General features: G+C 44.4%; 1 protein-coding gene across 1 annotated transcript in view; it reads right to left on the bottom strand.

Moving 5' to 3' along the window:
• MAMLD1 (mastermind like domain containing 1) overlaps positions 1 to 12,657 on the bottom strand; it is a 76,314-nt gene that overhangs the window by 28,442 nt on the left and 35,215 nt on the right. Inside the window, exon 2 of the mRNA XM_031602677.2 lies at positions 1,985 to 3,685. Coding sequence (XP_031458537.2) covers positions 1,985 to 3,685 — 1,701 coding nt within the window. The remainder of the gene's footprint in view (positions 1 to 1,984; positions 3,686 to 12,657) is intronic.

Raw genomic sequence — 12,657 nt, 5'->3', positions numbered from 1 at the left:
ACTAACCCAGAATTTTAAGGTTTCACACCTCAAATACTTTCAATTTTCTGTCTTTTCACTCAAAAAAATTCATTTTTTGCCATCTGCTTTTAATTCAGCACTAGGATTCCACATCCTCCTATGAGATTTACAGTAAAATCATCAAAACCCAGCAGAATGTTCAGCTCCTGAACTTGCACCATCCTTCTTAGGTGGCTCAGCACACTGTGAAACCAAAGCACAGTCATCTGGTGCATAATTAGTGCACCAGTCTTGTAAAATGAGGGAGGCACCAGGAGCTTACCTAACTAATCTGAAAACGTAAGATGCTCATTGTCTGTAATCACTGTCTTTATCATCCTTGATAGTTACTGATAGGCACCAGATGATGCTACCTCTCTGACAGTGAGAAGCACCTGGAAACGCAGCACAGGCAGAGCAGTGGGAAAGCTGTTGAAAAGGGCTGGCTTTGGACAATTAAAGAGATTCACTGCAGGGGTTTGGAGGTGTAAGATAAAAAGGAGGGCACAGGAAACCTCAGGAATCCAGCAGGGATGTGGCGATGCCACAGATCCAGTGGTAGAGCCAGCAAAAAGATGCATGCTCGAAGATTATGGACATGCGATCAAAACGGGTTGTGTGGTGGCAGTTTAACAACTTTGCAGCCACTGTCCGAAGTGCAGTAAAACACCATGAATATTTTTCACTCACACTGCCTCCAGAGCACAACCCCTGATCAGCACTAAGCACAGAGCTGCAGCAACTCACTCATTCAGCTGTGTGTCCACTCTCTGGGACCCTGAGCCTTCCCAGCCATTCTGCCCTCAGCTGCTGGATTAAAGCAGGGGAGCACCAGGTTTACACAACTTTGGGTCAATCTCAGAGGAGCACAGTAGAAATGCACTTCGTTAATTTACCACTACAAAGCTGATGTTTATAACTATCTGCTTATTTTTCATTGCTATCACAAAAAAAGTTACGCACTAAGCCACCCACATTGAAGAAATGCACCACTAGAAGAGCTGAACTCCTAGGAAGTAGGAAAGCACAGAAATTCAGGGTCTGCATTCCCCATCTAAGCACAGCTCTCTGGAACAGGTCCATGCAGAGCTCTGAAGATCAGCCTCCAGATCACTGGGGCAGAAGCATTTCAGCCCACCATGAGGAGCCAGTGTAAGCGTGCACACACAGCTGAGCGAAGGATTCTGCTGCCAAAGTGCTGGTTCTGCCTAACAGAAGCTGGCTTTGGTGGCAAGGTTCCATTTGTGTTCTACCATTATTCTTCCTAATGAAAAGAGAGCCACTTATTGCTCATACCTGAGCTCTCAGACTGAGTTCCCAGGCCCTTCCTTGCTCTGAAACACTCAGCAAATCTCTCTAATTTGGGGTAGTAACAGATTGTGCTTTGCACCTCTCCTTGGGTCTCAGGGAGAAGGTTGCTGGAGAGAAACCAAAGCTGCTTCTCAATCTTGCCAGTCACATTTTTGCATTTACCAGCTCAGTTGGTATTGCAGCTTAGCAAAGGGTGGGGAATGGCCCTCATCCAAAGCAGGGCATTGCTTCTGGCAAATGCTGGCAACAGGTATTTCAAGTCTGCCTCTTAGCTATTCAGATGCTGTACTGTTTGACCTGCTGTCCATCAAGACTGCCACAAAAAAAAAAAAAAAAAAAAAGATGGAATACAAATTATGGGAACATCTCTACAGCTTACGATGTACCTAAGAACACAGTTCTTTATTTCAGTAGTGAGAAGTGGGTTTTGCCTAATAGCACTACATTCTCCACTGGGCTAGAAGTGACAGTGCTTGATGGAATTGAAATACAATTCAACTGAAGAAATAAATACAGTTACTTCTAATAACTTCAGGCCGTTGTCCTTCATACACCGTGCACACCCCAGAAGTTTAACAGCGTCACATTTGAAACACAAAGGGAAGCAAAAAGAAGAAAACACGTAACTCAGCATTTGCATATAAGCCCTGCAAGACAGAAGCAGCACACTCACCTGTCTGTTCTGAGATGGCAGTGTGGCAGACTGCATGTGTCTCTGCACCCGGTGTGGCTGCATCAGCTGTCGGAACTGCTGCTGGAGGAACTGGCTGTTGTTAGCCTGCTGGGACTGCTGGGCGGCTGGAGACTGCTGCTGCTGCTGCTGGAGATAGTGAATGAGCGACTGCTGCCCTTGTCCTGCTGTCAGGGGTGACATCTTTTGAGTAGCTGACTCCGAGGCAAAGTGAGATAGTGGCTTGGTGTTGTTGAAAGAAAACTGGTCTTGGTTAACAGGGCTCTCATTCACCAGACCTGGCTGTAAGCTCGCGGATGGCTGTTGCATAATTATATTCATATTTTTGGACTGGCTCGTAGTCATTGATTTAAAAAGTGAGTTCTGCATATTTGTGGGGTTGTTGTTGGGAGTGATATTAGAGATTAATGGACCTTGAGGACTGAAGGGCTGCTGATGCAGAGCGGGGCTTGACAGCTTCTCTGGCCTGTATGGTGGAGAAGGTCCAGTATTTGTGGAAGCCATGCTGGCAACCAAGTTGTTCTGTGGACTTTTAATATTGCTGGCTGGTAAGCTGGCTGCCGTCAGGGCAGGCAGCATGGAGCTCTGTGGGCTGAAGGGCTGCTGGTTCAGAGCTGGACTGGAAAGCTTCTCAGACCCGTAGGGAGGAGAGGGGCCGTTGGAGGGGGTGCTGCTGGAAGTCATGCTTGAAAGCAGAGTGTTTTGAGGACTCTGAATGTTGTTTCCTGGTAAATTATTAGCAGGCATACCAGATACCATAACATTTTGAGGACTGAAAGGCTGATGGTGGGGGGATGATCCTGCCCTATAAGGAGGAGAGAGACCAGGAGGAGACATAGATGGCCAGCTAGGAGCCTGTACTTGTTGCTTTGTAGTAGACACCTGCTTGCTAGCTGCCAGCTGCTTTAGCTGCTGAGCATGCCAGTTGGAGCCAGGTATGTTGGGTAAGGGTACTGGAAGCATGGGTGGTGGCTGATTCTTGCTCTGAGCTGCTGCAGAGATGGGTGATGCAGCAGGTTTGTTTGAGGGAGGAACCTGGAAGTTAGCTCCAGCAGATGATGGCCTCATCTGAGGAGATCCCCCACTGGTTGGGTTGCAGCTTGGGGAAAAGTCTTTGTTAGCAACATGGTTCTCCAAGTGGGAAGTCTGCGGGGAGGACTTTGGAGTGGTACTTATGCTTGGTTGAGAATGACTCAGCCCAAGTGGCTCTTCAGCCTTGCTGCCCAGAATCTTCTCCAGATCCAGGTCATTGGGAGAAGGATCAGGCATCTTTGTCAGTTCTTCCAACAGATCTTGCAGCTCCTGGTCCACAGACTGTAAACTGTTTCCTTTCTCATCGTAGTGGACAATGCTGTTACCCTGCCCTCCTACTGAGCCCTTCTGATTTATTTCCGTGTTGGGTGGCACAGAAAATGGGGAGCCGATGCCACTACCATTCATGTGATTGTTTTCCAAGAGCACTGAATGACCTGTGACTGCCATGGAAGAAGTGCTGTGACTGGTGGAGAATGGAGAACTTTGCATTTCTGGACACGCCACATTGGGATTGGTACCTTGGCCCATGGAAAGGGTTACATCATCGAGACAAAGTCTTTTACTGTCATTTGGGAAAATGACATCAGGCACACCACTGGAGGCAGGAGAGCTATCATCTTCCAGTTTTCTTTTAATGGATCCCTGTAACTGGGAAAATAAAAATGGAAAAAATGGTTACTGACCTTACTCTAATGTGCTCTAAAGCTCCAAACTGTAACACTGGGTTGGAGATATTGAAAATTAAACCGCACAATTAAAAAACCAATCACGTGAGACAAATTCAATCAGGATTTAAGTGGGTGTGACTTCACTGAAATCAGATGAGTTACAGTCAGACAAAGGCTTGATCTCACATGCTGGCCTTAAGACAGGTGTTAAAGCTATAAAACACTGCCTGTCATCTGAACTGTAATAGAAGTTTTTAAAATCATTTCTGGTATCATCTCAATTAAGACGTTATACTCCCTGCATAACAAACATGCCAGCATGTTTCATGGTCTAGACAATGGCAGAAATGAATGAAACCCTGGATAGAATTTAGCTACCTCCTGCCAGTGACTCAGATTAAATTCAGACCTGAGACAACTAAGTTGTTTTACATTCTTTATTCTGAAATAACTGGCATGCTTTCTAAACAAACTAAAACAAAGAAACAAACAAAAAGATCCCAATTACCTATCTAATGGGACTTTCAGCTTTCAACCTTTTTTTAATCATAGATAGTTTAGATTTTCTTAACAGTAAATAACAGCTAAAATCTTAACTTTTGTTTGTTTTCCTAAGTCTCTGGCGGTATAGGCTTCATTCACATTAGGATGCAACTTATTTGTAAAAACTGAAGTATTTTCAAAATACCATGATGGAAATATCTTCATCTTTAAGAAATGGCATAGTGGTAAATCCACAAGTTTTGGAGGAAAAATAAACCAACTTCATTATGCTTAGAAAAAAACTGAAACTAAAAATAATGTCTCTATCACAAATTCAGTGCAATATACTCATCTCCTCCAAATATAATCATCTGTGGCTTTCATTTTTAACAACTTTGACCTGTATGTCATAGGATTAATCAAACATTAACATTACTGCTTCAAGTTAAGGAAAATAAGCCTTCTGTTCTTGTGTAATAGTAGAGGGAGGTGGTGTTTAAAGAAGTATCTTGTCAGCAATGGAGAAGCCATAGAGAGTCACTGTTCCTCTAAGCCAGCTCACAGTAAAACCTCTCCCAGCCCTGAACTACCATTCAAAGCACTGCTAGTCACCTCGCACCAGGAAAAAAATCCTCTCTCCTTGTAATACCCGCCCGCAGCATTAAAAGAGCCCCACCACCTATTGCCAGTGTAGTCACGTCCACTGTAAGGCTGCGGTGGGTATGACTGGCTTCTGAATTTTGCACTAAACATTACAAACATCTCACCTGTGTCTAAGTGTCACTACACAAACAGCCACGTTGGTGCTCAATACAGCCGTTGCCACAGGACGGTCATCACAGGGCACACAAGGCTGCAGGGCACAATATGGGCACATGGTGCAGCTGCTTCTGCAGTGTACAAATGGCCAATGGCCACCCTGAAATTCAGCCCATCTTCTATGGGTTCAAGCAACTGACCACAGACTGGGGCTGTTCTGAGCTGGGAACTTGGAGCAGTTTTCCAGCGGCTTGCTGGACACATGAGTGCTCTCACATCATTTGTTTCTAAATTGGTGGGCAGAGAGAAGATTGTAAGTTTGGCCCAGCATGTGATCAGGCTGTAGAGATACTTTCCTACTTGTTAATGCCCAACTTGCATGGGTATTTGGAGGTGAGTGAGAGGATGCAAGTTAGTTGTACATGAGGAACAGGGTGCTGGCAGATGGAAAGACAGGTTTGTATGCTGTGGTGAGCAGCTGCTCAGGCTTTGGGAGAAATTCACCTACCACACAGCAGTTCTGAATGGTATTGTGGGAAAGAGACCTTTTTGCACAGACATTTTTCACCTACCCTCTAAGGAAGCTATTCCTTACTAGAGCAGTCACTGCTCCTGTTCTGCGGCCTCCAGTTGCACTGCTTTACCCTAAACTGCCCCCAGAAACCACGAGTGAGTCGGATCCAGCCCGGAACGGGGAGTGCTGCTTTCGGTGTCCTGCATGCCGTGGCCCAGCAGCCCTCTTCAGTCAGCTGTGCCATCTGTGGTTTGACCTGACTGCAAGACTGCAAGAGACTGTCCTGACATCGCTGCCAGAGATGGCTGAAGCACCAGGGACTGGATTATTTCTCTGGGCTGATGAGGCCAAAATTTGCATAGCTTCAGGAAATGGAACAAGGCCTAAATCTTCTCCCAAGTGTTAGTCTAATGATGGATGAAATTGTTTTCCTTCATTTTCTTTGACAAACCTAAGCCAGAGGTACATGTTTCAACAGATGCTGCCCTGTGTAGGCTGAAACACGTTGGTGGAGCATAACTACATATATTTAAACCCAGACATGTATAGGGAATCTTTACACAGGCTTCACACATCCAAAATAAACACCGCACGTTCCCAAGTTGCACACTGGGAACTTTGCAGCAGGCGGTGCTGGGGGATCTCCCACACTTGGCCAGCTGACATGCTGGCATGTACATCCCTGCCAAAGGACATTCCTGTGCTCTGAGCTACTGGGGAGAAAATTGGGCTTTTTAAACACTTAAAAAGTATTGTATAACCGTTGCACTGGGGAGTAATGTGAAAACCCATTTCCCCAAGACTGGAACTGTAGGTAAAATAAAGCCATGGTGTTCAGAAACACAGGCATTCCAAAAGCAGGACAGGATTTTTAAGTAAGCTAGATTGGAAAAGAGGTGCAGTGATGTTAGCTGAGTGTTACGTTCTCTTGAAAAGCAAGGTTCCTTTTTCCCAGGTGAATATTTGCACGAAAACCATGAAGTCCAGAAGACCATTTTCCTTCACTGTTGGCAGGTACAACTCCACAAAATTTCACAGTATTGTATTTGGTTAAGATACATTTGTCTACAGCCACAAGTTTGAGAAAGATACCATTCTTAAAGTGGACTAAACAAATTACAGAGTAATTTGGGGTGGAAGGGATGACAGAGTATCATCAGCTCTGTGCTTGAAGCGGATCACAAATGAAAAAACTAGACAACAGTGTTTCACTAGGCACTTAATATGAAGTATTAGGGACAAACAGAATTCTTTCCTCAGGGTGGACAGGCTAGCTGAAATATTCCTCAGTCAGATACAGTGACTGCTCCTCCCACACTGCACTGGTGAGGTCTCTGATGGAGCCAGCACATCTCCCCAGCTCCCTCTGAATTGCTTCCCTCGTTTGGCCCTGGATTCCCAGAGAAGGGAGCTGATTTATACCCATTCTTTATCTCTTTTGAGAGGGTTTATGCTATTTGACAAAATCAGCAGAAATGAGGAGAGAACCAGAATATGTTCTTTTCCTTTCTTTGCTGGCTGTATGCTGGGCAGCCTCCTTCCAAACTGAATACCAGTGAGAGAATATACATACGATACAAACACATAACACACACGCTTAAGCTGGCTGGGAGCTGTACAGCCAGGGACGGGAAAACCCCATGCACATCTGCAAACTAAGACCGAGCAGATAAGCGACAAACTTGGTGACCTTGTCAAAATCCATCGCAATACAAATCCAATTGCATGCAGGTGCTAGCTTAGCTTCTTTCAGGGAATACTTAGGAAACAAAGGCAAGCCCTCTGATGCAGGGACCATCTGATCGGTCTGCTTGTGTAAGTGAGTGCACCGTGGTCCCGGCCCTGCTATGCTTTCAGAATGAACAGGCGTGCTTCTGGGAAAGGCCCAAGTTCCAGACGAGTCACACTGCTGGTTCCTAATGGTAGCGTAACAAGAATAAATAATAACTGTTTACACTGCTCCTTCCCCGGCAGCTCCACAGCTGTGGTTGCAAACATCTCATCTGTCACACAGCAGCTCTGCTCAGGGCAGCAGCCCCCACGCGTGGACAGCACGCTCTGTGGGCGCTGTGCTGTGAGGGCTGGGGGCTGCGGCCTGCAGGCTGGGCCCCACCACTGCTCCTTGCACTCGCTGCTCCCCAAGCACAGGCGGCAGCGCTGGCCTCTGCACACCTACTATTTCTCAGCAATGGCTGCAAGTGATGAGAGCAAAGAGATTAAATTGTCAGTAGATGCACACTGTGGTGGTGCCATCGGATTTTAATAACACACCGTGCGAGCTTCTCCAGTCTGGCTCACTGCCTTGCCATCACTGCAAGTTCTTCCTTTAACTCAAGAACTCACTGGTTACCACATCAGCCCGATGATCCAGCCTGTCCCATGGCCCTGCTGCTAGCCTTGCTGGCACTTGCTCTGCTCTGTCCCTTGGGCCTTTGCTTGCACCCCCTGGCAGGGAAACCCCCCCCCCCCACCCACTGGGAAGATCTGTGAGGCTTTCGTCCCCCTTGCACCAAACATAAGCTGAATGTAACAGAAGATTTCTATTCCGGACAGTGTAAAGCAGAAACAAGAAAAGAAAAATGTTTGGTGAGGTATTTCTGTGCTTCTCTCTGGCTTCTGCAGCCTGTCAGAGATTCAAGCCTTGATTTAGAGTAACCGCAGGGTGCTGATTATTGATCTGCAGCCACCTCACCCCACTCATTGCCACTGAGTGATCCAACCTACAGCAGTGATTCCCACACCCAGAAGCATTTTCGTGCAAGAACCAAGCCCTATGAGACACTGCCATTTTGAAACCACCTCTGTAGAGCCTGTGAAGTGTTCTCCTCCAGCATCCTGTCCAGCTCCCCTGACTCCCTGCAGCCGTCATCACTGGCAACCCTCTTGACTTAAGAGTGTGAAATATGTCAATCTGGGACCTCCAGAATGGGAGTCAGATAACCTTCTTTCTCCAGGAGTCACAAGGCCCTTGTAACTCTTGGGAAAACCCAGGTGTTGGCTCTTCTATTGGTTTGATTAAAGAAAAGAGAAATGATGGTAGGAGGAGAAGGAGCAGATGGGGAATATTTCAGTCTCTCCCGAGCCACCAGTACTTGCTAGTGTTCTCTGGCAGCCTTTCTCATAGCTTTTCAGAGCAAGACCCTGGTGCCTCAGAAACCTGGGAATCAAGGTCACCAAGAGTGAAGGTTAGATAAAGTATTGTGAGAAAAGAGCGCAGTTAATTTTCGGTGGAAAGGCTGAATAATGCAGCAGCCTGAGAAGGGTGGAAGAGCTTCGCTTCAGCACATCAGCCTGCAAATTCCAGCATTCCCTTGAGACTCCACGGGTCTCAACTCTCCTGTTTTTCAGGATCTGTTGCAGATTGTTTTTTCCCTCTGCATAGTACAAAATCTGAGCTTTGCTCAACTGAGCTGACCAGAGAACCTTTCACTCTTTGTCTCTTTCAAACACTCGACACTGCCAAAACTGGAAGCATGTATTTGCCAGAGGCAAACTGTTTGCAGCATTCAGCCATCAAGACTTCAGTCTCTGTGGCTTCAACAAGCTTCAGCGAGAGCTATCTGCCCATCAGCCCAAAATGTTCCTATCTGTTCTGACAAAAACAGTCATGTAATGAAAAAATGAAACTGGCAATTTTCCATATAAAACAAGAAAATGTCACAATTTTTTTTCTCCTGTGCCTGAATACACAATTTGAAAGGTTTGTGCGCTGTATTGCTTGCTTCTTCGCAATCTATATAGATTCCAATGTCCTGCTAATTTTTGAGGACAGATCTTGAAAAAAAGGTGAGAATTCTGGTGTTTGAAAGCTGCAAAGTGTATCTGATATAACATTACCTCTTAAATGGCAGCAGTTACTTGCAGTGCTTCTTGAACTATCAGACATGATGTTTTCAGTAGCAGGCTGGCTTGCAGATGAGCAACAAAACCCAAATGCTTGTGGGCAAAGATCCCATTTAACAACAGCAGTACCTGCCTCTGCATTAAGTGCATTTAGCTCATCTGCAGATTCTCATTTGTGCAAGCTAGCTGCCATTTGATAACAGAAGCTCACATTACATATCTGAATCCAAAAAGAAATGCCTCCTGCTGAAACATACAGTGAGTAGCTGAACTACCAGGAACAAGAAGTATGCTTTCACATCCCAGCTACAAGGAGAACTCAAGGGGGCTCAAGCAATTAAAACTACCAGTCACTTTCCCCATGCTAAGATTAAACATAAGCTAAAACCTCATTTTTCCTACTGCTTTAGGCTGGTTGACCCTTCTGATTTCAAGTGATTTGAGCATGGATGGACTTAAAGCTGTCATTTCACATTGTCAAGGAAGAGATCAGAATGCGATTTCAAGCTGCCAAAGAAGTGTTTCACTAAGCTTAAAAGTACTAATATCCCAACTCCTCAGTTAAGGAGTATGAGATAAAGGTCTTCTTTTGAGTCTGCGTGGTATTTGCAGGCTGGAGAGGTGGCAGATCCACTCCCATTCAAGCTGTGGTAGTGGAGAAAGGATTATGAACAGGGAAAATAAACAGGACTGGATTTCCTTCTATTCATCATGCTCGTGGAAATAGGCAATTGGAGGGGAGATGTAGGAAGAGGAACCGGGGAGGCAAGCTGTCATTTTAACTATGAATGCACACTGGGTATTGGTTAGCTTGTATGAATTACCTGGATTATTTTTACCAGGATCTGGAGTTTCTCTCCAGTGTATAATTTACAGTGGCAATATGAAATTTGCCATCTTTAAAACAGTTTTATTAACATAGACTACTTAGCCTATACAAACGCTGCTACATGTGTGCAGCTGCATCTCCCATCAGCACAGCCAACACTGGGCCACTTGGCAGAAGCTTGCTGTGACCCTTTCCCTGTGACCATCACCACTCATTGTGATTCCTCATTTCATTCAGTAAATCAGTGCACATCCTTGAAGGAACCCCAAACTGTGCTGAAAGAGCAAGAAAGAAACTGGTACTGCTTAATGCATGTGAACTTTTAAATGACTGCTGATCTGTTACTTTTCTTCCTCTTTTGCCTCCTTCCCCACTTACCCAACCACACAGCGTAAGAAGCAATCTTGGCTGCAAATACCCAGAACTGCATGATTTGGCTCATAAGCACAAACATCTAAAACATCATGACTATACAAAACCAGAAAGATGCAATCTTACAATAAGCATAAACCGCAGAAACTAACAGGAAATTCAACCTGGATTACCAAGAGCATTACGTATTACATTTTTTATAAATCTTAAAAAAAAATTAAAGGGAAGGAAATGCTACAAATACGATTTTCTCATAATGATTTTTGTGAATGCAGTTAAGCTCATAATGACAGAAATATAGCTAATCCACATCCTGCTGTAAGTTGGAACATCTTATGGGCTGCACAGCAGCAAGTTTGTGAGCAGGGCTTTTCCAATTACCCTTGTCTAAAATTTCAGGTATTATCCTTAATATCAAAATGAAGATATTGATGGAAGATCAGCTGCAAGGGGAAAAAAAAAGTACACAGCCAAGAATATACCTGTTTCTTCATTCATGCAAGCCAGCTGCACAGAAGAGACCAAGCAACATTTATTGTAAAGAAAAGAAATTCAACAAAAGAAGGAAAGAAAAAAGAACCAGACATTAGCTTTGCTACTTTTCAGGTCAGACAGAACCAATCTCATTTCAGAGGCACCAACAGAGATCTGCCCTATCAAAACAAATGTTCAGCCTCTTTCTACCTTGTCTTTCCTTAACAATTCATCCGCTTTCAGTATTAATGGCATCGTTAGGAATGGAAATTTTTCCGAGGGAAAAATTGCTATTGACAAATGAATCTGGAGGAACAGGACTACTGCTTGCTCCTGTGTTGCGCTGCTAGCAGGCGATCTCGCTGCAGATGTCTCTTAATTAGTCATCTGAAGACCTGCAGCAACCACGCCATGCATACTGTCTGGCTGTTGCTTCCACATTCCGTGTAATGACAAGCACTATTAATGAGACAGCTGAAGACAGAAGTTCTCTACCTTTCAGGTTTTAAGATGTAGTACAAGAGTGTTTCTTTCATATCTGGCTGTAAATCAAGATCAATCTTAGACTCAGCGTCTCTCCACCAGTATTACCTCATCTTACCTTCATTTTAATACCAGCAGTATTGTTTTATATCTTTTTTTATAGTCCATTAATTTCAAAGTCCTATGGAACACTTTGCAGTAATTTTGTAGACTACATTAATCTCACTGCAACAGCTATATTCAAGAATTCAAATCCTCTCCACTGAGCCAAAAGTGACGGTTTTGCTACTTGGGTCTTCTGGGATTTGAAAGTTACTTTTTTTCTTCTTTTCTATCCTGTTATGCTGTCACAGTTATGCAATGACTGTAAGATAACAGGAGTTATGTATAGGAAACAGATTGTATACATTCATAAATCAGGATCTAGATTTACCATTTACCAGATAACCAGATAAAACCCAGTTCAACTTTTTTTTCTGCCAGATATTACAGTGTGCGATCAAGTCCCAGAAGATTTATTCCTGCATTTCTATCAGACTATGGGTTTCATTTTGTCAGAAAGTATAATTGGGGAATTAACAGCCTGGAGGCAGAACCTTCAATTAGGTCAAACCTGAGGCCAAAAAGCTCTCAAGTTCTCAGAGCAACAGGAAACAACAGGAATTCAATTAAAAAAAAAAAAAAAGAGAAAGAAAGAAAGAAAGAAAAAGGTTCTGTTTCAACTGATAAAGTACTTACACTTGCACACTTATTTCCCCAATAAATAATAGCTCCAGCCTTACCTTACCTGCATGGCTCTAACTGAACGCTGATGCTGAGTGGCCTCACGTCAGACTGCTAAATGGTTTTCTACTTGCTTTCTGTACTGGAAAGCAATGCGTTACTGCATCCAGAGCTCTTCACTAAGCTTAGCAAGGGCCAAAAGTTTAAAAGAGAACTTTGAAGTTTTTCCTACCTGGCATCAGAAACAGGAGCACAGCCCTAAGAAAAGTTTAAAAAACGGGCAGCATAAGGAAACGTTTGGAATGGCTCCTCATCTACCCTTACCCCATCCCTTTGCTCCTCCTCCGTGTTCCTCTGCACTCCAGTAAATGAAACCATCAGCAGGACATTAATGCAGGCCCGTCAAAACAAGCCTCAGTTAGAGTAAGAATGATCATGAATCAAGCAAATGTCCCACTGAACCTGGGTGCAG

The sequence above is a fragment of the Phasianus colchicus genome, chromosome 14, assembly GCF_987193195.1.
Source record: "Phasianus colchicus chromosome 14, bPhaCol1.hap1.1, whole genome shotgun sequence".
Lineage (NCBI taxonomy): Eukaryota > Metazoa > Chordata > Aves > Galliformes > Phasianidae > Phasianus > Phasianus colchicus.
The sequence above is the reverse complement of the archived record's forward strand: the minus strand, read 5'-3'. Positions and strand labels throughout refer to the sequence as shown.